Below are 27,507 nucleotides of genomic sequence, written 5' to 3' on the forward strand. Positions count from 1 at the left end.
GAGCAGTGTGCACTATAACCAGGTGTGAGCAGTGTGCAATATAAGCAAGTATGAGTAGTGTGTACTTTACCAGGTGTGAGCAGTGTGCACTATAACCAGCTATAAGGAGCAATGTGCACTATAACCAGGTGTGAGCTGAGTGCACTATAACCAGGTGTGAGCAGTGTGCACTTTAACCAGGTGTGAGGAGCAGTGAGCACAATAGCCAGGTGTGAGGAGCATTTTTCACTATAACCAGGTGTGAGCTGTGTGCACTATAATCAGTTATGAGGAGCAGTGTGCACGATAACCAGGTGTGAGCAGTGTGCACTATAACCAAGTGTGTACAGTGTGCAAAATAACTAGGTGTGTGCAGTGTGCACAATAACTAGGTGTGAGCAGTGTGCACTATAACCAGGTGTGAAGAGCAGTGTGAAATATAACCAGGTGTGAGCAGCGTGCACTATAACCAGGTGTGAGCAGTGTGCACGATAACCAGGTGTGAGGAGCATTGTGCACTATAACCAGGTGTGAGTAGTGTGCACTATAACCAAGTGTGAGGAGCACTGTGCACTCTAACCAGGTGTGAGGAGTAGTGTGCTCTATAACTAGGTGTGAGCATTGTGCATAATAACTAGGTGTGAGCTGTGTATTCTATAACCAGGTGTGAGGAGCAGTGTGCACTATAACCAAGTGTGAGTAGTGTGCATGATAAGCAAGTGTGAGCATTGTGCACTATAACCAGGTGTGAGGAGCAGTGTGCACTATAACCAGGTGTGAACAGTGTGCATGATAACCAAGTGTGAGCAGTGTGCACAATAACCAGTTGTGAGGAGCAGTGTGCACGAAAACCAGGTGTGAGGAGCAGTGTGCACTTTAATCAGGTGTGAGGAGCAGTGTGCACTAAAACCAGGTGTGAGCAGTGTGCACTATAAACAGGTGTGAGCAGAGTGCACTATAACCAGGTGTGAGGAGTAGTGTGCACTATAACCAGGTGTCATCAGTGTGCACTATAACCAGGTGTGACCAGTGTGCACTTTCACCAGGTGTGAGGAGCAGTGTGCACTGTAACCAAGTGTGAGTAGTGCACACTTTAACCAGGTGTGAGCAGTGTGCACTATAACCAGCTATGAGGAGCAATGTGCACTATAACCAGGTGTGAGCTGTGTGCACTATAATCAGTTGTGAGGAGCAGTGTGCACGATAACCAGGTGTGAGCAGTGTGCACTTTTACCAAGTGTGTACAGTGTGCATAATAACTAGGTGTGTACAGTGTGCACAATAACTAGGTGTGAGCAGTGTGCACTATAACCAAGTGTGAGGAGCAGTGTGAAATATAACCAGGTGTGAGCAGTGTGCAATATAACCAGGTGTGAGCAGTGTGCGCTATAACCAGGTGTGAGTAGTGTGCACTATAACCAGGTGTGAGCAGTTTACACGATAACGAGGTGTGAGGAGCAGTGTGCACTCTAACCATGTGTGAGGAGTAGTGTGCGCTATAACTCGGTGTGAGCAGTGTGCACTATAACCAGGTGTGAGTATTGTGCACAATAACTAGATGTGAGCAGTGTATTCTATAACCAGGTGTGAGGAGCAGTGTGCACTATAACCAAGTGTGAGTAGTGTCCATGGTAACCAAGTGTTAGCAGTGTGCAGTATAACCAGGTGTGAGCAGTGTGCATGATAACCAAGTGTGAGCAGTGTGCACTATAACCAGGTGTAAGCAGTGTGCACGATAACCAGGTGTGAGGTGCATTGTGCACTATAGCCAGGTGTAAGCAGTGTGCATTATAATCAGGTGTGAGGAGCATTGTGCACGATAACCAGGTGTGAGCAGTGTGCACTGTAACCAAGTGTGTGCAGTGTGCACAATATCTAGGTGTGTTCTGTGTGCACAATAACTGGGTGTGAGGAGTAGTGTGCACTATAACTAGGTGTGAGCAGTGTGCACTATAACCAAGTGTGAGCATTGTGCACAATAACCAGGTGTGAGCAGTGTGCACTATAATCAGGTGTGAGGAGCAGTGTGCATGAAAACCAGGTGTGAGGTGTAGTGTGCACTTTCGAAGGTGTGAGCAGTGTGCACTATAACCAAGTGTGAGGAGCAGTGTGAAATATAACCAGGTGTGAGCAGTGTGCAATATAACCAGGTGTGAGCAGTGTGCGTTATAACCAGGTGTGAGTAGTGTGCACTATAACCAGGTGTGAGCAGTTTACACGATAACGAGGTGTGAGGAGCAGTGTGCACTCTAACCATGTGTGAGGAGTAGTGTGCGCTATAACTCGGTGTGAGCAGTGTGCACTATAACCAGGTGTGAGTATTGTGCACAATAACTAGATGTGAGCAGTGTATTCTATAACCAGGTGTGAGGAGCAGTGTGCACTATAACCAAGTGTGAGTAGTGTGCATGATAACCAAGTGTGAGCAGTGTGCACTATAACCAGTTGTGAGGACCAGTGTGCATTATAACCAAGTGTGAGCAGTGTGCACTATAACCAGGTGTAAGCAGTGTGCACGATAACCAGGTGTGAGGTGCATTGTGCACTATAGCCAGGTGTAAGCAGTGTGCATTATAATCAGGTGTGAGGAGCATTGTGCACGATAACCAGGTGTGAGCAGTGTGCACTGTAACCAAGTGTGTGCAGTGTGCACAATATCTAGGTGTGTTCTGTGTGCACAATAACTGGGTGTGAGGAGTAGTGTGCACTATAACTAGGTGTGAGCAGTGTGCACTATAACCAAGTGTGAGCATTGTGCACAATAACCAGGTGTGAGCAGTGTGCACTATAATCAGGTGTGAGGAGCAGTGTGCATGAAAACCAGGTGTGAGGTGTAGTGTGCACTATAACAAGGTGTGAGCAGTGTGCACTATAACCAAGTGTGAGGAGTAGTGTGCACTATAACTAGGTGTGAGCAGTGTGCAATATAACCAAGTGTGAGCATTGTGCACAATAACCAGGTGTAAGCAGTGTGCACAATAACCAGGTGTAAGCAGTGTGCACAAAAATCAGGTGTGAGGAACAATGTGCACGAAAACCAGGTTTGAGCAGTGTGCACTATAACCACGTGTGAGCAGTGTGCACTATCACTCGGTATCAGGAGCAGTGTGTACGATAACCAGGTGTGAGGAGCAGTGTGCACTATAACCAGGAGTGAGCAGTGTGCACGAAAACCAGGTGTGACCGGTGTGCACGATAACTAGGTGTGAGGAGCATTGTGCACTATAACCAGGTGTGAGGAGCAGTGTGCACTATAACCAGGTGTGAGCAGTGTCCAATATAACCAGGTGTGAGCAGTGTGTACTATAACCAGGTGTGAGCAGTGTGCATAATAACTAGGTGTGAGCAGTGTGCACGATAACTAGGTGTGAGGAGTAGTGTGCACTATAACTAGGTGTGAGCAGTGTGCACTATAAATAATTGTGAGCATTGTGCACAATAACTTGGTGTGAGCAGTGTATTCTATAACCAGGTGTGAGGAGCAGTGTGCACTATAACCAAGTGTGCACTATAACCAGGTTTCAGCAGTGTGCACTATAACCAGGTGTGAGGAGCAATGTGCACTATAACCAGGTGTGAGCAGTGTGCATGATAACCAAGTGTGAGCAGTGTGCACTATAACCAGTTGTGAGGACCAATGTGCACTATAACCAGGTGTAAGCAGTGTGCATTATAACCAGGTGTGAGGAGCATTGTGCACGATAAACAGGTGTGAGTCGTGTGTACTATAACCAAGTGTGTGCAGTGTGCACAATAACTAGGTGTGTGCTGTGTGCACAATAACTAGGTGTGAGGAGTAGTGTGCACTATAACGAGGTGTGAGCAGTGTGCACTATAACCAAGTGTGAGCATTGTACACAATAACCAGGTGTGAGCAATGTGCACTATAATCAGGTATGAGGAGCAGTGTGCATGAAAACCAGGTGTGAGCAGTGTGCATTATAACCAAGAGTGCAGTATGCACAATAACTAGGTGTGTGCAAAGTGCACAATAACATGGTGTGAGCAGTGTGCACTCGAACCAGGTGTGAGGGCCAGTGTGCACAAAAACCAGATGTGAGGAGCAGTGTGCACTATAACCAGGTGTGAGGAGCAGTGTGCACTATAACCAGGTGTGAGGAGCAGTGTGCACTGAAACCAGGTGTGAGCAGTGTGCATTATAACCAAGAGTGCAGTATGCACAATAACTAGGTGTGTGCAAAGTGCACAATAACTAGGTGTGAGCAGTGTGCACTCGATCCAGGTGTGAGGGCCATTGTGCACAAAAACCAGGTGTGAGGAGCAGTGTGCACTTTAATCAGGTGTGAGGAGCAGTGTGCACGATAACCAGGTGTGAGGAGCATTGTGCACTATAACCAGGTGTGAGTAGTGTGCACTATAACCAGGTGTGAGGAGCAGTGTGCACGATAACCAGGTGTGAGCAGCAGTGTGCACTATAACCAGGTGTGAGGAGCAGTGTGCACTATAACCAGGTGCGAGCAGTATGCATTATGACAAGGTGTGAGCATTGTGCTCTATAACCATGTGTGAGCAGTGTGCACTATAACCAGGTGTGAGGAGCAGTGTGCATAATAACTAGGTGTGAGCAGTGTATTCTATAACCAGGTGTGAGGAGTAGTGTGCACTCTAACCAAGTGTGAGTAGTGTGCATGATAACCAAGTGTGAGCAGTGAGCAGTGTGCGCTATAACCAGTTGTGAGGAGCACTGTGCACGAAAACCAGGTGTGAGGAGCAGTGTGCACTAAAACCAGGTGTGAGCAGTGTGCACAATAACTATGTGTGAGCAGTGTGCACTCTAACCAGTTGTGAGGGGCAGTGTGCACTATAACCAGGTGTGAGCAGTGTGCAATATACCAGGTGTGAGCAGTTTGCACTATAACCAGGTGTGAGCAGTGTGCATGATAACTAGGTGTGAGGAGCATTGTGCACTTTAACCAGGTGTGAGGAGCAGTGTGCACGATAACCAGGTGTGAGCAGTGTGCACTATAATCAGTTGTGAGGAGCAGTGTGCACGATAACCAGGTGTGAGCAGTGTGCACTATAACCAAGTGTGTACAGTGTGCACAATAACCAGGTGTGTGCAGGGTGCACAATAACTAGGTGTGAGCAGTGTGCACTTTTACCAGGTGTGAGGAGCAGTGTGAAATATAACCTGGTCTGAGCAGTGTGCAATATAACCAGGTGTGAGCAGTGTGCACGGTTACCAGGTGTGAGCAGTGTGCACTATAACCAGGTGTGAGCAGTGTGCATGATAACCAGATGTGAGGAGCATTGTGCACTATAACCAGCTGTGAGGAGTGTGCACTATAACCAGGTGTGAGGAGCAGTGTGCACTCTAACCAGATGTGAGGAGTAGTGTGCACTAAAACTAGGTGTGGCCAGTGTGCACTATAACCAAGTGTGAGCATTGTGCATAATAACTAGGTGTGAGCAGTGTATTCTATAAGCAGGTGTGAGGAGCAGTGTGCACTATAACCAAGTGTGAGTTGTGTGCATGATAACCAAGTGTGAGCAGTGTGCACTATAACCAGGTGTGAGGAGCAGTGTGCACTATAACCAGGTGTGAGCAGTATGCATGGTAACCAAGTGTGAGCAGTGTGCACTATAACCAGTTGTGAGGACCAGTGTGTACTGTAGCCAGTTGTGAGGAGCAGTGTGCACTATAACCAGTTGTGAGGACCAGTGTGCACTTTTAACCAGGTGTGAGGACCAGTGTACACTATAACCAGGTATGAAGAGCAGTGTGCACTATCACCAGGTGTGAGGAGCAGTGTGCACTATCACCAGGTGTGAGGAGCAGTGTGCACTGTAACCAAGTGTGAGTAGTGCACACTTTAACCAGGTGTGAGCAGTGTGCACTGTTACCAGCTATGAGGAGCAATGTGCACTATAACCAGGTGTGAGCAGAGTGCACTATAACCAGGTGTAAGCAGTGTGCACTATAACCAGGTGTGAGGAGCAGTATGCACAATAGCCAGGTGTGAGGAGCAGTTTGTACTATAACCAGGTGTGAGCAGTGTGCACTATCACTCGGTATGAGGAGCAGTGTGCACTATAACCAGGTGTGAGGAGCAGTGTGAAATATAACCATGTGTGAGCAGTGTGCAATATAACCAGGTGTGAGCAGTGTGCACGGTAACCAGGTGTGAGCAGTGTGCACGATAACCAGATGTGAGGAGCATTGTGCACTATAACCAGTTGTGAGGAGCAGTGTGCATTATAACCAGGTGTGAGCTGTGTCCAATATAACCAGGTGTGAGCAGTGTGCACTATAACCAGGTGTGAACAATGTGCACAATAACTACGTGTGAGCAGTGTGCATGATAACTAGGTGTGAGGAGCATTGTGCACTATAACCAGGTGTGAGGAGTAGTGTGCACTATAACTAGGTGTGAGCAGTGTGCACTATAAATAAGTGTGAGCATTGTGCACAATAACTTGGTGTGAGGAGCAGTGTGCACTTTAATCAGGTGTGAGGAGCAGTGTGCACTATAACCAAGTGTGCACTATAACCAGGTTTCAGCAGTGTGCACAATAACCAGGTGTGAGGACCAGTGTGCACTATAACCAGATGTGAGGAGCAGTGTGCACTATAACCAGGTGTGAGGAGCAGTGTGCACTATAACCAAGTGTGCACTATAACCAAGTGTGAGCAATTTGTACTATAACCAGTTGTGAGGACCAGTGTGCACGATAACCAGGTGTGAGGAGCAGTGTGCACTATAACCAGGTGTGAGGAGCAGTGTGCACTATAACCAGGTGTGAGGAGCAGTGTGCACTATAACCAGGTGCGAGCAGTATGCATTATGACAAGGTGTGAGCATTGTGCTCTATAACCATGTGTGAGCAGTGTGCACTATAACCAGGTGTGAGGAGCAGTGTGCATAATAACTAGGTGTGAGCAGTGTATTCTATAACCAGGTGTGAGGAGTAGTGTGCACTCTAACCAAGTGTGAGTAGTGTGCATGATAACCAAGTGTGAGCAGTGAGCAGTGTGCGCTATAACCAGTTGTGAGGAGCACTGTGCACGAAAACCAGGTGTGAGGAGCAGTGTGCACTAAAACCAGGTGTGAGCAGTGTGCACAATAACTATGTGTGAGCAGTGTGCACTCTAACCAGTTGTGAGGGGCAGTGTGCACTATAACCAGGTGTGAGCAGTGTGCAATATACCAGGTGTGAGCAGTTTGCACTATAACCAGGTGTGAGCAGTGTGCATGATAACTAGGTGTGAGGAGCATTGTGCACTTTAACCAGGTGTGAGGAGCAGTGTGCACGATAACCAGGTGTGAGCAGTGTGCACTATAATCAGTTGTGAGGAGCAGTGTGCACGATAACCAGGTGTGAGCAGTGTGCACTATAACCAAGTGTGTACAGTGTGCACAATAACCAGGTGTGTGCAGGGTGCACAATAACTAGGTGTGAGCAGTGTGCACTTTTACCAGGTGTGAGGAGCAGTGTGAAATATAACCTGGTCTGAGCAGTGTGCAATATAACCAGGTGTGAGCAGTGTGCACGGTTACCAGGTGTGAGCAGTGTGCACTATAACCAGGTGTGAGCAGTGTGCATGATAACCAGATGTGAGGAGCATTGTGCACTATAACCAGCTGTGAGGAGTGTGCACTATAACCAGGTGTGAGGAGCAGTGTGCACTCTAACCAGATGTGAGGAGTAGTGTGCACTAAAACTAGGTGTGGCCAGTGTGCACTATAACCAAGTGTGAGCATTGTGCATAATAACTAGGTGTGAGCAGTGTATTCTATAAGCAGGTGTGAGGAGCAGTGTGCACTATAACCAAGTGTGAGTTGTGTGCATGATAACCAAGTGTGAGCAGTGTGCACTATAACCAGGTGTGAGGAGCAGTGTGCACTATAACCAGGTGTGAGCAGTATGCATGGTAACCAAGTGTGAGCAGTGTGCACTATAACCAGTTGTGAGGACCAGTGTGTACTGTAGCCAGTTGTGAGGAGCAGTGTGCACTATAACCAGTTGTGAGGACCAGTGTGCACTTTTAACCAGGTGTGAGGACCAGTGTACACTATAACCAGGTATGAAGAGCAGTGTGCACTATCACCAGGTGTGAGGAGCAGTGTGCACTATCACCAGGTGTGAGGAGCAGTGTGCACTGTAACCAAGTGTGAGTAGTGCACACTTTAACCAGGTGTGAGCAGTGTGCACTGTTACCAGCTATGAGGAGCAATGTGCACTATAACCAGGTGTGAGCAGAGTGCACTATAACCAGGTGTAAGCAGTGTGCACTATAACCAGGTGTGAGGAGCAGTATGCACAATAGCCAGGTGTGAGGAGCAGTTTGTACTATAACCAGGTGTGAGCAGTGTGCACTATCACTCGGTATGAGGAGCAGTGTGCACTATAACCAGGTGTGAGGAGCAGTGTGAAATATAACCATGTGTGAGCAGTGTGCAATATAACCAGGTGTGAGCAGTGTGCACGGTAACCAGGTGTGAGCAGTGTGCACGATAACCAGATGTGAGGAGCATTGTGCACTATAACCAGTTGTGAGGAGCAGTGTGCATTATAACCAGGTGTGAGCTGTGTCCAATATAACCAGGTGTGAGCAGTGTGCACTATAACCAGGTGTGAACAATGTGCACAATAACTACGTGTGAGCAGTGTGCATGATAACTAGGTGTGAGGAGCATTGTGCACTATAACCAGGTGTGAGGAGTAGTGTGCACTATAACTAGGTGTGAGCAGTGTGCACTATAAATAAGTGTGAGCATTGTGCACAATAACTTGGTGTGAGGAGCAGTGTGCACTTTAATCAGGTGTGAGGAGCAGTGTGCACTATAACCAAGTGTGCACTATAACCAGGTTTCAGCAGTGTGCACAATAACCAGGTGTGAGGACCAGTGTGCACTATAACCAGATGTGAGGAGCAGTGTGCACTATAACCAGGTGTGAGGAGCAGTGTGCACTATAACCAAGTGTGCACTATAACCAAGTGTGAGCAATTTGTACTATAACCAGTTGTGAGGACCAGTGTGCACGATAACCAGGTGTGAGGAGCAGTGTGCACTATAACCAGGTGTGAGGAGCAGTGTGCACTATAACCAGGTGTGAGGAGCAGTGTGCACAAAAACCAGGTGTGAGCAGTGTGCATTATAACCAAGAGTGCAGTATGCACAATAACTAGGTGTGTGCAAAGTGCACAATAACATGGTGTGAGCAGTGTGCACTCGAACCAGGTGTGAGGGCCAGAGTGCACAAAAAACAGATGTGAGGAGCAGTGTGCACTATAACTAGGTGTGAGGAGCAGTGTGCACTATAACCAGGTGTGAGGAGTAGTGTTCAATCTAACCAAGTGTGAGTAGTGTGCATGATAACCAAGTGTGAGCAGTGTGCGCTATAACCAGTTGTGAGGAGCACTGTGCACGAAAACCAGGTGTGAGGAGCAGTGTGCACTAAAACCAGGTGTGAGCAGTGTGCACTATAACCAGGTGTGAGCAGTGTGCAATATAAGCAAGTATGAGTAGTGTGTACTTTACCAGGTGTGAGCAGTGTGCACTATAACCAGCTATAAGGAGCAATGTGCACTATAACCAGGTGTGAGCTGAGTGCACTATAACCAGGTGTGAGCAGTGTGCACTTTAACCAGGTGTGAGGAGCAGTGAGCACAATAGCCAGGTGTGAGGAGCATTTTTCACTATAACCAGGTGTGAGCTGTGTGCACTATAATCAGTTATGAGGAGCAGTGTGCACGATAACCAGGTGTGAGCAGTGTGCACTATAACCAAGTGTGTACAGTGTGCAAAATAACTAGGTGTGTGCAGTGTGCACAATAACTAGGTGTGAGCAGTGTGCACTATAACCAGGTGTGAAGAGCAGTGTGAAATATAACCAGGTGTGAGCAGCGTGCACTATAACCAGGTGTGAGCAGTGTGCACGATAACCAGGTGTGAGGAGCATTGTGCACTATAACCAGGTGTGAGTAGTGTGCACTATAACCAAGTGTGAGGAGCACTGTGCACTCTAACCAGGTGTGAGGAGTAGTGTGCTCTATAACTAGGTGTGAGCATTGTGCATAATAACTAGGTGTGAGCTGTGTATTCTATAACCAGGTGTGAGGAGCAGTGTGCACTATAACCAAGTGTGAGTAGTGTGCATGATAAGCAAGTGTGAGCATTGTGCACTATAACCAGGTGTGAGGAGCAGTGTGCACTATAACCAGGTGTGAACAGTGTGCATGATAACCAAGTGTGAGCAGTGTGCACGATAACCAGTTGTGAGGAGCAGTGTGCACGAAAACCAGGTGTGAGGAGCAGTGTGCACTTTAATCAGGTGTGAGGAGCAGTGTGCACTAAAACCAGGTGTGAGCAGTGTGCACTATAAACAGGTGTGAGCAGAGTGCACTATAACCAGGTGTGAGGAGTAGTGTGCACTATAACCAGGTGTCATCAGTGTGCACTATAACCAGGTGTGACCAGTGTGCACTTTCACCAGGTGTGAGGAGCAGTGTGCACTGTAACCAAGTGTGAGTAGTGCACACTTTAACCAGGTGTGAGCAGTGTGCACTATAACCAGCTATGAGGAGCAATGTGCACTATAACCAGGTGTGAGCTGTGTGCACTATAATCAGTTGTGAGGAGCAGTGTGCACGATAACCAGGTGTGAGCAGTGTGCACTTTCACCAAGTGTGTACAGTGTGCATAATAACTAGGTGTGTACAGTGTGCACAATAACTAGGTGTGAGCAGTGTGCACTATAACCAAGTGTGAGGAGCAGTGTGAAATATAACCAGGTGTGAGCAGTGTGCAATATAACCAGGTGTGAGCAGTGTGCGCTATAACCAGGTGTGAGTAGTGTGCACTATAACCAGGTGTGAGCAGTTTACACGATAACGAGGTGTGAGGAGCAGTGTGCACTCTAACCATGTGTGAGGAGTAGTGTGCGCTATAACTCGGTGTGAGCAGTGTGCACTATAACCAGGTGTGAGTATTGTGCACAATAACTAGATGTGAGCAGTGTATTCTATAACCAGGTGTGAGGAGCAGTGTGCACTATAACCAAGTGTGAGTAGTGTGCATGATAACCAAGTGTTAGCAGTGTGCAGTATAACCAAGTGTGAGCAGTGTGCATGATAACCAAGTGTGAGCAGTGTGCACTATAACCAGGTGTAAGCAGTGTGCACGATAACCAGGTGTGAGGTGCATTGTGCACTATAGCCAGGTGTAAGCAGTGTGCATTATAATCAGGTGTGAGGAGCATTGTGCACGATAACCAGGTGTGAGCAGTGTGCACTGTAACCAAGTGTGTGCAGTGTGCACAATATCTAGGTGTGTTCTGTGTGCACAATAACTGGGTGTGAGGAGTAGTGTGCACTATAACTAGGTGTGAGCAGTGTGCACTATAACCAAGTGTGAGCATTGTGCACAATAACCAGGTGTGAGCAGTGTGCACTATAATCAGGTGTGAGGAGCAGTGTGCATGAAAACCAGGTGTGAGGTGTAGTGTGCACTTTCGAAGGTGTGAGCAGTGTGCACTATAACCAAGTGTGAGGAGCAGTGTGAAATATAACCAGGTGTGAGCAGTGTGCAATATAACCAGGTGTGAGCAGTGTGCGTTATAACCAGGTGTGAGTAGTGTGCACTATAACCAGGTGTGAGCAGTTTACACGATAACGAGGTGTGAGGAGCAGTGTGCACTCTAACCATGTGTGAGGAGTAGTGTGCGCTATAACTCGGTGTGAGCAGTGTGCACTATAACCAGGTGTGAGTATTGTGCACAATAACTAGATGTGAGCAGTGTATTCTATAACCAGGTGTGAGGAGCAGTGTGCACTATAACCAAGTGTGAGTAGTGTGCATGATAACCAAGTGTGAGCAGTGTGCACTATAACCAGTTGTGAGGACCAGTGTGCATTATAACCAAGTGTGAGCAGTGTGCACTATAACCAGGTGTAAGCAGTGTGCACGATAACCAGGTGTGAGGTGCATTGTGCACTATAGCCAGGTGTAAGCAGTGTGCATTATAATCAGGTGTGAGGAGCATTGTGCACGATAACCAGGTGTGAGCAGTGTGCACTGTAACCAAGTGTGTGCAGTGTGCACAATATCTAGGTGTGTTCTGTGTGCACAATAACTGGGTGTGAGGAGTAGTGTGCACTATAACTAGGTGTGAGCAGTGTGCACTATAACCAAGTGTGAGCATTGTGCACAATAACCAGGTATGAGCAGTGTGCACTATAATCAGGTGTGAGGAGCAGTGTGCATGAAAACCAGGTGTGAGGTGTAGTGTGCACTATAACAAGGTGTGAGCAGTGTGCACTATAACCAAGTGTGAGGAGTAGTGTGCACTATAACTAGGTGTGAGCAGTGTGCAATATAACCAAGTGTGAGCATTGTGCACAATAACCAGGTGTAAGCAGTGTGCACAATAACCAGGTGTAAGCAGTGTGCACAAAAATCAGGTGTGAGGAACAATGTGCACGAAAACCAGGTTTGAGCAGTGTGCACTATAACCACGTGTGAGCAGTGTGCACTATCACTCGGTATCAGGAGCAGTGTGTACGATAACCAGGTGTGAGGAGCAGTGTGCACTATAACCAGGAGTGAGCAGTGTGCACGAAAACCAGGTGTGACCGGTGTGCACGATAACTAGGTGTGAGGAGCATTGTGCACTATAACCAGGTGTGAGGAGCAGTGTGCACTATAACCAGGTGTGAGCAGTGTCCAATATAACCAGGTGTGAGCAGTGTGTACTATAACCAGGTGTGAGCAGTGTGCATAATAACTAGGTGTGAGCAGTGTGCACGATAACTAGGTGTGAGGAGTAGTGTGCACTATAACTAGGTGTGAGCAGTGTGCACTATAAATAATTGTGAGCATTGTGCACAATAACTTGGTGTGAGCAGTGTATTCTATAACCAGGTGTGAGGAGCAGTGTGCACTATAACCAAGTGTGCACTATAACCAGGTTTCAGCAGTGTGCACTATAACCAGGTGTGAGGAGCAATGTGCACTATAACCAGGTGTGAGCAGTGTGCATGATAACCAAGTGTGAGCAGTGTGCACTATAACCAGTTGTGAGGACCAATGTGCACTATAACCAGGTGTAAGCAGTGTGCATTATAACCAGGTGTGAGGAGCATTGTGCACGATAAACAGGTGTGAGTCGTGTGTACTATAACCAAGTGTGTGCAGTGTGCACAATAACTAGGTGTGTGCTGTGTGCACAATAACTAGGTGTGAGGAGTAGTGTGCACTATAACGAGGTGTGAGCAGTGTGCACTATAACCAAGTGTGAGCATTGTACACAATAACCAGGTGTGAGCAATGTGCACTATAATCAGGTATGAGGAGCAGTGTGCATGAAAACCAGGTGTGAGGATTCGTGTGCACTATAACTAGGTGTGAGCAGTGTGCACTATAACCAAGTGTGAGGAGTAGTGTGCACTATAACTAGGTGTGAGCAATGTGCACTATAACCAAGTGTGAGGAGTAGTGTGCACTATAACTAGGTGTGAGCAGTGTGCACTGTAACCAGGTGTGAGGAGCAGTGTGCAAATTAACCAGGTGTGAACATTGTGCATGATAACCAGGTGTGAGGAGCATTGTGCACTATAACCAGGTGTGAGCAGTGTGCACCATAACCAGGTGTGAGGAGCAGTGTGCACTATAACCAGGAGTGAGCAGTGTGCAATATAATCAGGTGTGAGCGGTGTGCACAATAACTAGATGTGAGCAGTGTGCACGATAACTAGGTGTGAGGAGCAGTGTGCACCATAACCAGGTGTGAGGAGCAGTGTGCACTATAACCAGGAGTGAGCAGTGTCCAATATAACCAGGTGTGAGCAGTGTGTACTATAACCAGGTGTGAGCAGTGTGCACAATAACTAGGTGTGAGCAGTGTGCATGATAACTAGGTGTGAGGAGCATTGTGCACTATAACCAGGTGTGAGGAGTAGTGTGCACTATAACTAGGTGTGAGCAGTGTGCACTATAAATAAGTGTGAGCATTGTGCAAAATAATAACCAAGTGTGCACGAAAACCAGGTTTCAGCAGTGTGCACTATAACCAGGTGTGAGGAGCAATGTGCACTATAACCAGGTGTGAGCAGTGTGCATGATAACCAAGTGTGATCAGTGTGCACTATAACCAGTTGTGAGGACCAGTGTGCACTATAACCAGGTGTGAGGAGCAGTGTGCACTTTAATCAGGTGTGAGGAGCAGTGTGCACTATAGCCAGGTGTAAGCAGTGTGCATTATAACCAGGTGTGAGGAGCATTGTGCACGATAACCAGGTGTGAGCAGTGTGCACTATAACCAAGTGTGTGCAGTGTGCACAATAACCAGGTGTGAGCAGTGTTCAGTATAATCAGGTATGAGGAGCAGTGTGCACGAAAACCAGGTGTGAGGAGTAGTGTGCACTATAACTAGGTGTGAGCAGTGTGCACTATAACCAAGTGTGAGGAGTAGTGTGCACTATAACTAGGTGTGAGCAGTGTGCAATATAACCAAGTGTGAGCATTGTGCACAATAACCAGGTGTGAGCAGTGTGCACTATGATCAGGTGTGAGGAGCAGTGTGCACGGAAACCAGGTTTGAGCAGTGTGCACTATAACCACGTGTGAGCAGTGTGCACTATCACTCGGTATCAGGAGCAGTGTGCACTATAACCAGGTGTGAAGAGCACCGTGCACTATAACCAGGTGTGAGGAGTGTGCACTATAACCAGGTGTGAACCGTGTGCACGATCACCAGGTGCGAGGAGCATTGTGCACTATAACCAGGTGTGAGCAGTGTGCACTATAACCAGGTGTGAGGAGCAGTGTGCACAATAGCCAGGTGTGAGGAGCATTGTGCACTATAACCAGGTGTGAGCTGTGTACACTATAATCAGTTGTGAGGAGCAGTGTGCACGATAACCACGTGTGAGCAATGCACACTATAACCAAGTGTGTACAGTGTGCACAATAACTACGTGTGTGCAGTGTGCAGTGTGCACAATAACTAGGTGGGAGCAGTGTGCACTATAACCAGGTGTGAGGAGCAGTGTGAAATATAACCCTTGGGGAAGAGTGACCATAATATGGTGGAATTCTGCATTGGGATGGAGAATGAAACAGTTAATTCAGAGACCATGGTCCAGAACTTAAAGAAGGGTAACTTTGAAGGTATGAGGCGTGAATTGGCTGGGATGGATTGGCGAATGATACTTAAGGGGTTGACTGTGGATGGGCAATGGCAGACATTTAGAGACCGCATGGATGAACTACAACAATTGTACATTCCTGTCTGGCATAAAAATAAAAAAGGGAAGGTGGCTCAACCGTGGCTATCAAGGGAAATCAGGGATAGTATTAAAGCCAAGGAAGTGGCATACAAATTGGCCAGAAATAGCAGCGAACCTGGGGACTGGGAGAAATTTAGAACTCAGCAGAGGAGGACAAAGGGTTTGATTAGGGCAGGGAAAATGGAGTATGAGAAGAAGCTTGCAGGGAACATTAAGACGGATTGCAAAAGTTTCTATAGATATGTAAAGAGAAAAAGGTTAGTAAAGACAAACGTAGGTCCCCTGCAGTCAGAATCAGGGGAAGTCATAACGGGGAACAAAGAAATGGCGGACCAATTGAACAAGTACTTTGGTTCGGTATTCACGAAGGAGGACACAAACAACCTTCCGGTTATATAAGGAGGAGGAACTGAGGGAAATCCTTATTAGCCGGGAAATTGTGTTGGGGAAATTGATGGGATTGAAGGCCGATAAATCCCCAGGGCCTGATGGACTGCATCCCAGAGTACTTAAGGAGGTGGCCTTGGAAATAGTGGATGCATTGACAGTCATTTTCCAACATTCCATTGACTCTGGATCAGTTCCTATGGAGTGGAGGGTACCAATGCAACCCCACTTTTTAAAAAAGGAGGGAGAGAGAAAACAGGGAATTATAGACCGGTCAGCCTGACATCGGTAGTGGGTAAAATGATGGAATCAATTATTAAAGATGTCATAGCAGTGCATTTGGAAAGAGGTGACATGATAGGTCCAAGTCAGCATGGATTTGTGAAAGGGAAATCATGCTTGACAAATCTTCTGGAATTTTTTGAGGATGTTTCCAGTAGAGTGGACAAGGGAGAACCAGTTGATGTGGTATATTTGGACTTTCAGAAGGCGTTCGACAAGGTCCCACACAAGAGATTGATGTGCAAAGTTAGAGCACATGGGATTGGGGGTAATGTACTGACATGGATTGAGAACTGGTTGTCAGACAGGAAGCAAAGAGTAGGAGTAAATGGGTACTTTTCAGAATGGCAGGCAGTGACTAGTGGGGTACCGCAAGGTTCTGTGCTGGGGCCCCAGCTGTTTACACTGTACATTAATGATTTAGATGAGGGGATTAAATGTAGTATCTCCAAATTTGCGGATGACACTAAGTTGGGTGGCAGTGTGAGCTGCGAGGAGGATGCTATGAGGCTGCAGAGCGACTTGGATAGGTTAGGTGAGTGGGCAAATGCATGGCAGATGAAGTATAATGTGGATAAATGTGAGGTTATCCACTTTGGTGGTAAAAACAGAGAGACAGACTATTATCTGAATGGTGACAGATTAGGAAAAGGGGAGGTGCAAAGAGACCTGGGTGTCATGGTACATCAGTCATTGAAGGTTGGCATGCAGGTGCAGCAGGCGGTTAAGAAAGCAAATGGCATGTTGGCCTTCATAGTGAGGGGATTTGAGTACAGGGTCAGGGAGGTGTTGCTACAGTTGTACAGGGCCTTGGTGAGGCCACACCTGGAGTATTGTGTACAGTTTTGGTCTCCTAACCTGAGGAAGGACATTCTTGCTATTGAGGGAGTGCAGCGAAGGTTCACCAGACTGATTCCCGGGATGGCGGGACTGACCTATCAAGAAAGACTGGATCAACTGGGCTTGTATTCACTGGAGTTCAGAAGAATGAGAGAGGACCTCATGGAATCATTTAAAATTCTGACAGGGTTAGACAGATTAGATGCAGGAAGAATGTTCCCAATGTTGGGGAAGTCCAGAACCAGAGGTCACAGTCTCAGGATAAGGGGGAAGCCATTTAGGACTGAGATGCGGAGGAACTTCTTCACCCAGAGAGTGGTGAACCTGTGGAATTCTCTACCACAGAAAGTTGTTGAGGCCAATTCACTAAATATATTCAAAAAGGAGTTAGATGAGGTCCTTACTACTAGGGGGATCAAGGGGTATGGCGAGAAAGCAGGAATGGGGTACTGAAGTTGAATGTTCAGCCATGAACTCATTGAATGGCGGTGCAGGCTAGAAGGGCCGAATGGCCTACTCCTGCACCTATTTTCTATGTTTCTATGTTTCTATGTGTGAGCAGTGTGCAATATAACCAGGTGTGAGCATTGTGCACGATAACCAGGTGTGAGCAATGTGCACTATAACCAAGTGTGTACAGTGTGCACAATAACTACGTGTGTGCAGTGTGCACAATAACTAGGTGGGAGCAGTGTGCACTATAACCAGGTGTGAGGAGCAGTGTGAAATATAACCAGGTGTGAGCAGTGTGCAATATAACCAGGTGTGAGCAGTGTGCATGGTAACCAGGTGTGAGCAGTGTGCACAATAACCAGGTGTGAGGAGCATTGTGCACTATAACCAGGTGTGAGTAGTGTGCACTATAACCAGGTGTGAGGAGCAGTGTGCACTCTAACCAGGTGTGAGGAGTAGTGTGCACTATAACGAGGTGTGAGCAGTGTGCACTATAAACAAGTGTGAGCATTGTGCATAATAACTAGGTGTGAGCAGTGTATTCTATAACCAGGTGTGAGGAGTAGTGTGCACTATAACCAAGTGTGAGTAGTGTGCATGATAACCAAGTGTGTGCCGTGTGCGCTATAACCAGGTGTGAGGAGCAGTGTGCACTATAACCAGGTGTGAGCAGTGTGCATGATAACCAAGTGTTAGCAGTGTGCACTATAACCAGTTGTGAGGACCAGTATGCAATATTACCAGTTGTGAGGAGCACTGTGCACGAAAACCAGGTGTGAGGAGCAGTGTGCACTAAAACCAGGTGTGAGCAGTGTGCACAATAACTATGTGTGAGCAGTGCGCACTCAAACCAGTTGTGAGGAGCAGTATGCACTATAACCAGGTGTGAGCAGTGTGCAATATAGCAGGTGTGAGCAGTTTGCACTTTAACCAGGTGTGAGCAGTGTGCATGTTAACTAGGTGTGAGGAGAATTGTGCACTATAACCAGGTGTGAGGAGCAGTGTGCACTATAACCAGGTGTGAGCAGTGTCCAATATAACCAGGTGTGTGCAGTGTGCACTATAACCAGGTGTGAACAGTGTGCACAATAACTAGGTGTGAGCAGTGTGCACGATAACTAGGTGTGAGGAGCAGTGTGCACTATAACCAGGTGTGAGCAGTGTGCACGATAACCAGGTGTGAGGAGCAATGTGCACTATAACCAGTTGTGAGCAGTGTGCATTATAACCAGGTGTGAGGAGCAGTGTGCAATATAACCAGGTGTGAGCAGTGTGCACGATAACCAGGTGTGAGCAGTGTGCTCTATAATCAGTTGTGAGGAGCAGTGTGCACGATAACCAGGTGTGAGCAGTGTGCACTATAACCAAGTGTATATAGTGTGCACAATAACTAGGTGTGTGCAGGGTGCACAATAACTAGGTGTGAGCAGTGTGCACGATAACTAGGTGTGAGGAGCAGTGTGCACTATAACCAGGTGTGAGCAGTGTGCACGATAACCAGGTGTGAGGAGCAATGTGCACTATAACCAGTTGTGAGCAGTGTGCACTATAACCAGGTGTGAGGAGCAGTGTGCAATATAACCAGGTGTGAGCAGTGTGCACGATAACCAGGTGTCAGCAGTGTGCTCTATAATCAGTTGTGAGGAGCAGTGTGCACGATAACCAGGTGTGAGCAGTGTGCACTATAACCAAGTGTATATAGTGTGCACAATAACTAGTTGTGTGCAGGGTGCACAATAACTAGGTGTGAGCAGTGTGCACTATAACCAGGTGTGAGGAGCAGTGTGAAATATAACCAGGTGTGAGCAGTGTGCAATATAACCAGGTGTGAGCAGTGTGCACGGTAACCAGGTGTGAGTAGTGTGCACTATAACCAGGTGTGAGCAGCGTGCACGATAACCAGGTGTGAGGAGCATTGTGCACTATAACCAGCTGTGAGTAGTGTGCACTATAACCAGGTGTGAGGACCAGTGTGCACTCTAACCCGGTGTGAGGAGTAGTGTGCACTAAAACTAGGTGTGGGCAGTGAGCACTATAACCAAGTGTGAGCATTGTGCATAATAACTAGGTGTGAGCAGTGTATTCTATAAGCAGGTGTGAGGAGCAGTGTGCACTCTAACCAGGTGTGAGCAGTGTGCATGGCAACCAAGTGTGAGCAGTGTGCACTATAACCAGTTGTGAGGACCAGTGTGCACTATAGCCAGTTGTGAGGACCAGTGTGCACTTTTAACCAGGTGTGAGGAGCAGTGTACACTTTAATCAGGTGTGAGGAGCAGTGTGCACTAAAACCAGGTGTGAGCAGCGTGCACTGTAGCCAAGTGTGTACAGTGTGCACAATAACTAGGTGTGTGCAGTGTGCACTATAACCAGGTGTGAGGACCAGTGTCCACTATAACCAGGTATGAGGAGCAGTGTGCACTATCACCAGGTGTGAGGAGCAGTGTGCACTGTAACCAAGTGTGAGTAGTGCACACTTTAACCAGGTGTGAGCAGTGTGCACTATAACCAGCTATGAGGAGCAATGTGCACTATAACCAGGTGTGAGCAGTGTGCACTATAACCAGGTGTGAGGAGCAGTGTGCACAATAGCCAGGTGTGAGGAGCAGTGTGTACTATAACCAGGTGTGAGCAGTGTGCAATATAAGCAAGTATGAGTAGTGTGCACTTTACCAGATGTGAGCAGTGTGCACTATAACCAGCTATAAGGAGCAATGTGCACTATAACCAGGTGTGAGCTGAGTGCACTATAACCAGGTGTGAGCAGTGTGCACTTTAACCAGGTGTGAGGAGCAGTGTGCACAATAGCCAGGTGTGAGGAGCATTGTGCAGTATAACCAGGTGTGAGCTGTGTGCACTATAATCAGTTATGAGGAGCAGTGTGCACGATAACTAGGTGTGAGCAGCGTGCACTATAACCAGGTGTGAGCAGTGTGCACGATAACCAAGTGTGAGGAGCATTGTGCATAATAACTAGGTGTGAGCTGTGTATTCTATAACCAGGTGTGAGGAGCAGTGTGCACTATAACCAGGTGTGAGGAGCAGTGTGCACAATAGTCAGGTGTGAGGAGCAGTGTGCACTATAACCAGGTGTGAGCAGTGTGCACCATTACTAGGTGTGAGGAGCAGTGTGCTCTATAACCAGGTGTGAGCAGTGTGCACTATAACCAGGTGTGAGGAGCAGTGTGCACTATAACCAGGTGTGAGCAGTGTACAATATAACCAGGTGTGAGCAGTGTGAACTATAACCAGGTGTGAGCAGTGTGCATGATAACTGGGTGTGAGGAGCAGTGTGCACTATAACCAGGTGTGAGGAGCAGTGTGCACGATAACCAGGTGTGAGCAGTGTCCAATATAACCAGGTGTGTGCACTGTGCACTATAATCAGGTGTGAGGAGCAGTGTGCACGAAAACCAGGTGTGAGGAGTAGTGTGCACTATAACTAGGTGTGAGCAGTGTGCACTATAACCAAGTGTGAGGAGTAGTGTGCACTATAACTAGGAGTGAGCAGTGTGCACTATAACCAAGTGTGAGCATTGTGCACAATAACCAGGTGTGAGCAGTGTGCACTATAATCAGGTGTGAGGAGCAGTGTGCACGAAAACCAGGTGTGAGCAGTGTGCACTACGACCACGTGTGAGCAGTGTGCACTAGCACTCGGTATGAGGAGCAGTGTGCACAATAACCAGGTGTGAAGAGCACCGTGCACAATAACCAGGTGTGAGCAGTGTGCACTATAACCAGGTGTGAACAGTGTGCACGATAACCAGGTGTGAGGAGCATTGTGCATTATAACATGTGTGAGCGGTGTGCACTATAACCAGGTGTGAGGAGCAGTGTTCACTATAACCAGGAGTGAGCAGTGTGCAATATAACCAGGTGTGAGCAGTGTGCACTACAACCAGGTGTGAGCGGTGTGCACGATAACTAGGTGTGAGGAGCAGTGTGCACTCTAACTAGGTGTGAGCAGTGTGCACTATAAATAAGTGTGAGCATTGTGCACAATAACTTGGTGTGAGCAGTGTATTCTATAACCAGGTGTGAGGAGCAGTGTGCACTATAACCAAGTGTGCACTATAACCAGGTTTCAGCAGTGTGCACTATAACCAGGTGTGAGGAGAAATGTGCACTATAACCAGGTATGAGCAGTGTGCATGATAACCAAGTGTGAGCAGTGTGCACTATAACCAGTTGTGAGGACCAGTGTGCACTATAACCAGGTGTGAGGAGCAGTGTGCACTATAACCAGGTGTGAGGAGCAGTGTGCACTAAAACCAGGTGTGAGCAGTGTGCACTATAACCAAGTGTGCAGTGTGCACTATATCCAGGTGGAAGCAGTGTGCATGATAACTCGGTGTGAGGAGCATTGTACACTTTAACCAGGTGTGAGGAGTAGTGTGCACTATAACAAGGTGTGAGCAGTGTGCAGTATAACCAAGTGTGAACATTGTGCACAATAACTTGGTGTGAGCAGTGTATTCTATAACCAGGTGTGAGGAGCAGTGTGCACTATAACCAAGTGAGCACGATAACCAGGTTTCAGCAGTGTGCACTAGAACCAGGTGTGAGGAGCAGTGTGCACTATAACCAGCTGTGAGCAGTGTGCATGATAACCAAGTGTGGGCAGTGTGCACTATAACCAGTTGTGAGGACCAGTGTGCACTATAACCAGGTGTGAGGAGCAGTGTGCACTATAAGCAGGTGTGAGGAGCAGTGTGCACTTTAATCAGGTATGAGGAGCAGTGTGCACTAAAAGCAGGTGTGAGCAGTGTACACGATAACCAAGTGTGCAGTTTGCACAATAACTAGGTGTGTGCAGTGTGCACAATAAATAGGTGTGAGCAGTATGCACTCGAACCAGGTGTGAGGACCAGTGTGCACTATAACCAGGTGTGAGGAGCAGTGTGCACTTTAATCAGGTGTGAGGAGCAGTGTGCACTATAACCAGGTGTGAGCAGTGTGCAATATAACCAGGTGTGAGCAGTGTGCACGATAACCAGGTGTGAGCAGTGTGCACTATAATCAGTTGTGAGGAGCAGTGTGCCCAATAACCAGGTGTGAGCAGTGTCCAATATAACAAGGTGTGAGCAGTGTGCACGGTAACCAGGTGTGAGCAGTGTGCACTATAACCAGGTGTGAGCAGTGTGCACGATAACCAGGTGTGAGGAGCATTGTGCACTATAAACAGCTGTGAGTAGTGTGCACTATAACCAGGTGTGAGGAGCAGTATGCACTCTAACCAGGTGTGAGGAGTAGTGTGCACTATAACCAGGTGTGAGCAGTGTGCACTATACCCAGGTGTGAGGAGCAGTTTGCACTATAACCAGGTGTGAGCAGTGTGCACTATAACCAGATGTGAGGAGCAGTGTGCACTATAACCAGGTGTGAGCAGTGTGCACTATAACCAGGTGTGAGCAGTGTGCATGATAACTAGGTGTGAGGAGTATTGTGCACTATAACTAGGTGTGAGGAGCAGTGTGCAATATAACCAGGTGTGAGAAGTGTCCAATATAACCAGGTGTTTGCAGTGTGCATTATAACCAGGTGTGAGCAGTGTGCACTTTAACCAAGTGTGAACATTGTGCACAATAACTTGGTGTGAGCAGTGTATTCTATAACCAGGTGTGAGGAGCAGTGTGCACTATAACCAAGTGTGCACTATAACCAGGTTTCAGCAGTGTGCACTAGAACCAGGTGTGAGCAGTGTGCACTATAACCAAGTATGAACATTGTGCACAATAACTTGGTGTGAGCAGTGTATTCTATAATCAGGTGTGAGGAGCAGTGTGCACTATAACCAAGTGTGCACTATAACCAGGTTTCAGCAGTGTGCACTAGAACCAGGCGTGAGGAGCAGTGTACACTATAACCAGCTGTGAGCAGTGTGCATGATAACCAAGTGTGAGCAGTGTGCACTATAACCAGTTGTGAGGACCAGTGTGCACTTTAGGCAGGTGTGAGGAGCAGTGTGCACGATAACCAGGTGTGGGCAGTGTGCAATATAACCAGGTGTGAGGAGCTGTGTGCATGATAACCAGGTGTGGGCATTGTGCACTATAACCAGGTGTGAGCAGTGTGCACTATAACCAGGTGTGATTACCAGTGTGCTCTATACTCAGGTGTGAGGAGCAGTGTGCAGGATAACCAGGTGTGAGCAGTGTGCACTGTAACCAAGTGTGAACATTGTGCACAATAACTTGGTGTGAGCAGTGTATTCTATAACCAGGTGTGAGGAGCAGTGTGCACTATAACCAAGTGTGTGCACTATAACCAGGTTTCAGCAGTGTGCACTACAACCAGGTGTGAGGAGCAGTGTACACTATAACCAGCTGTGAGCAGTGTGCATGATAACCAAGTGTGAGCAGTGTACACTATAACCAGTTGTGAGGACCAGTGTGCACTTTAGCCAGGTGTGAGGAGCAGTGTGCACGATAACCAGGTGTGGGCAGTGTGCAATATAACCAGGTGTGAGGAGCTGTGTGCATGATAACCAGGTGTGGGCATTGTGCACTATAACCAGGTGTGAGCAGTGTGCACTATAACCAGGTGTGATTACCAGTGTGCACTATACTCAGGTGTGAGGAGCAGTGTGCAGGATAACCAGGTGTGAGCAGTGTGCACTGTAACCAAGTGTGTGCAGTGTGCACTATAACCAGGTGTGAGTAGCAGTGTGCACTATAACCAGGTGTGAGCAGCGTACACTAAAACCAAGTGTGAGCATTGTGCACAATAACTAGGTGTGAGTAGTGTATTCTATAACAAGGTGTGAGCTGTGTGCACTTTCACCAGGTTTCAGCAGTGTGCGCTGTAACCAGGTGTGAGGAGCAGTGTGCATTATAACCAGGTGTGAGCAGTGTGCACTATAACCAGGTGTGAGCCGTGTGCACGATAACCAGGTGTGAGGAGCATTGCTCACTATAACCAGGTGTGAACATTGCTCACTATAACCAGGTGTGAGGAGCATTGTGCACTATAATCAGTTGTGAGGAGCAGTGTGCATGATAACCAGGTGTGAGTAGAGTGCACTATAACCAAGTGTGTGCAGTGTGCACAATAACTAGGTGTGAGCAGTGCGCACTATGACCAAGTGTGAGCATTGTCCACAATAACCAGGTGTGAGCATTGTGAAAAATAACCAGATGTGAGCACTGTGCACAGTAACCAGGTGTGAGGAGCAGTGTGCACTATAACCAAGTGCGAGCAGTGTGCACTATTACCTGCTGTGAGGAGCACTATGCACTTTAACCAGGTGTCATCAGTGTGCACTATAACCAGGTGTGAGCAGTGAGCACTATAACCAGCTGTGAGCAGTGTGCACTATAATCAGGTGTGAGGAGCAGTGCGCACTATAACCAGGTGTGAGCAGTGTGCACAATATCCAAGTTTGAGCATTGTGCACAATAACTAGGTATGAGGAGCAGTGTGCATTATAACCAGGTGTGAGCACTGTGCACTATAACCAGGTGTGAGGAGCAGTGTACATGATAAACAGGTGTGAGCAGTGTGCACTATAACCAGGTGTGAGGAGCAGTGTGCACGATAAACAGGTGTGAGCAGTGTGCACTATCACCAGGTGTGAGCAGTGTGCACTCTAACCAGGTGTGAGGAGCATTGTGCACTATAACCAGGTGTGAGCACTGTGCACTGTAACCAGGTGTGAGGAGCGGTGTGCACTATAACCAGCTGTGAGGAGCAGTGTGCACTATAACCAGGTGTGAGCAGTGTGCACTATAACCAGGTGTGAGGAGCAGTGTGCACTATAACCAGGTGTGAGCGGTGTGCACAATAAACAAGTGTGAGCCGCGTGCATAATAACCAATTGTGAACAGTGTGCACAAAAACCAGGTGTGAGCAGTGTGTTCTATAACCAGGTGTGAGGAACAGTGTGCACTATAACCAGGTGTCATCAGTGTGCACTATAACCAGGTGTGAGGTGCATTGTGCACTATAACCAGGTGTGAGCAGTGTGCACTGTAACCAGGTGTGAGCAATGTGCACGGTAACAAGGTGTGAGCAGTGTGCACTTTAACCAGGTGAGAGGAGCAGTGTGCACTATAACCAGGTGTGAGCAGTGTGCACTATAACCATGTGTGAGGAGCAGTGTGCACTATAACCAGGTGTGAGGAGTAGTGTTCACTATAACCAGGTATGAAGAGCACTGTGCACTATAACCAGGTGTGAGCAATGTGCACGATAACCAGGTGTGAGGAACAGTGTGCTCTATAATTAGGTGTGAGCAGTGTGCACTAGAACCAGGCGTGAGCAGTGTAAAATATAACCAGGTGTGATGAGCAGTGTGCAGAATAACTAGGTGTGAGCAGTGTGCACTATAACCAGGTGTGAGGAGCAGTGTGCACTATAACCAGGTGTGAGGAGCAGTGTGCACTATAACCAGGTGTGAGGAGCAGTGTGCACTATAACCAGGTGTGAGCAGTGTGCGCTACAACCAGGCATGAGCAGTGTAAAATATAACCAGGTGTGAGGAGCAGTGTGCACTATAACTAGGTATGAGCAGTGTGCACAATAACTAGGTGTGAACAGTGTAAAATATAACCAGGTGTGAGGAGCAGTGTGCACTATAACCAGGTGTGAGGAGCAGTGTGCCCTATAACCAGGTGTGAGGAGCAGTGTGCACTATAACCAGGTGTGAGGAGCAGTGTGCACTATAACCAGGTGTGAGCAGTGTGTAGTATAACCAGGTGTGAGGAACAATGTGCATTATAACCAGGTGTGAGCAGTGTGCACTATAACCAGGTGTGAGGAGCAGTGTGCACTATAACCAGGTGTGAGCAGTGTGCACTATAACCAGGTGTGAGGAGCAGTGTGCACTATAACCAGGTGTGAGGAGCAGTGTGCACTATAACCAGGTGTGAGCAGTGTGCGCTATCATCATAGGCAGTCGCTCATAATCTCAGGTGACTGAACAGTCCAATACGGGAATTACAGTCCCTGTCACAGGTGGGACAGACAGTGGTTGAGGGAAAGGGAGGGTGGGACTGGTTTGCCGCACGCTCCTTCCGCTGCCTGCGCTTGGTTTCTGCATGCTCTCGGTGACGAGACTCGAGGTGCTCAGCGCCCTCCTGGATGCACTTCCTCCACTTCGGGCGGTCTTTGGCCAGGGACTCCCAGGTGTCGGTGGGGATGTTGCACTTTATCAGGGAGGCTTTGAGTGTGTCCTTGAAACGTTTCCTCCGACATCTGGGCCTCGCTAGCCATGTAGGAGTTCCGAGTAGAGCGCTTGCTTTGGGAGTCTCGTGTCAGGCATGTGGACAATGTGGCCCGCCCAACGGAGCTGGTCGAGTGTGGTCAGTGCTTCGATGCTGGGGATGTTGGTCTGATCGAGAACAACGACATTGGTGCGTCTGTCCTCCCAGGGGATTTGTAGGATCTTGTGGAGGCAGCGTTGGGGATATTTCTCCAGCAATTTGAAGTTTCTACTGTATATGGTCCACATTTCTGAGCCATACACGAGGGAGGGTATTACTACTGCCCTGTAGACCATGAGCTTAGTGCCAGAATTGAGAGCCTAATCTTTGAACACTCTCTTCCTCAGGCGACCGAAGTCTACGCTGGTGCACTGGAGGCAGAGTTGAACCTCGTCGTCGATGTCTGCCCTTGCTGAAAATGGGCTCCCGAGGCATGGAAAGTGGTCCACGTTGTCCAGAGCCGCACCGTGGATCGTGATGTCTGGGGGGCAGTGCTGTGTGGCAGGGTAAGGTTGGTGGAGGACCTTTGTCTTACAGATGTTTGTATAAGGCCCATGCTTTCGTACGCCTCGGTGATGATTTGACGATGGCTTGCAGTTCATTCTCTGAATGTTTGCAGATGCAAGCAGAACTGTAGTTCGACAACAGAGCATGGGACGGTCTTCAATCAAGCCTGGAGACGATGAAGGTTGAAGGTGAATTTGCACTATATCCAGGTGTGAGCAGTGTGCACTATAACCAGGTGTGAGGAGCAGTGTGCACTATAACCAGGTGTGAGCAGTGTGCACTATAACCAGGTGTGAGGAACAGTGCGCACTATAACCAGGTGTGAGGAGCAGTGTGCACTATAACCAGGTATGAGGAACAGTGCGCACTATAACCAGGTGTGAGGAACAGTGCGCACTATAACCAGGTATGAGGAACAGTGCGCACTATAACCAGGTATGAGGAACAGTGCGCACTATAACTAGGTGTGAGGAACAGTGCGCACTATAACCAGGTATGAGGAACAGTGCGCACTATAACCAGGTGTGAGGAACAGTGCGCACTATAACCAGGTCTGAGGAACAGTGCGCACTATAACCAGGTGTGAGGAACAGTGCGCACTAT

At 47.8% G+C, this 27,507-nt stretch overlaps 1 protein-coding gene across 1 annotated transcript in view; it reads left to right on the plus strand.

Annotated features, from left to right (window-relative positions):
• LOC139269264 (peripheral-type benzodiazepine receptor-associated protein 1-like) overlaps positions 1-26,820 on the plus strand; it is a 439,285-nt gene extending 412,465 nt beyond the window's left edge. Inside the window, exon 8 of the mRNA XM_070888352.1 lies at positions 26,745-26,820. Within this exon, the coding sequence (XP_070744453.1) occupies positions 26,745-26,813 (69 nt within the window). The 3' untranslated portion in view covers positions 26,814-26,820. The remainder of the gene's footprint in view (positions 1-26,744) is intronic.
• Positions 26,821-27,507: the final 687 nt, after the last annotated feature.

The sequence above is a fragment of the Pristiophorus japonicus genome, chromosome 8 (genome assembly GCF_044704955.1).
Source record: "Pristiophorus japonicus isolate sPriJap1 chromosome 8, sPriJap1.hap1, whole genome shotgun sequence".
Taxonomy (NCBI): Eukaryota; Metazoa; Chordata; class Chondrichthyes; family Pristiophoridae; genus Pristiophorus; species Pristiophorus japonicus.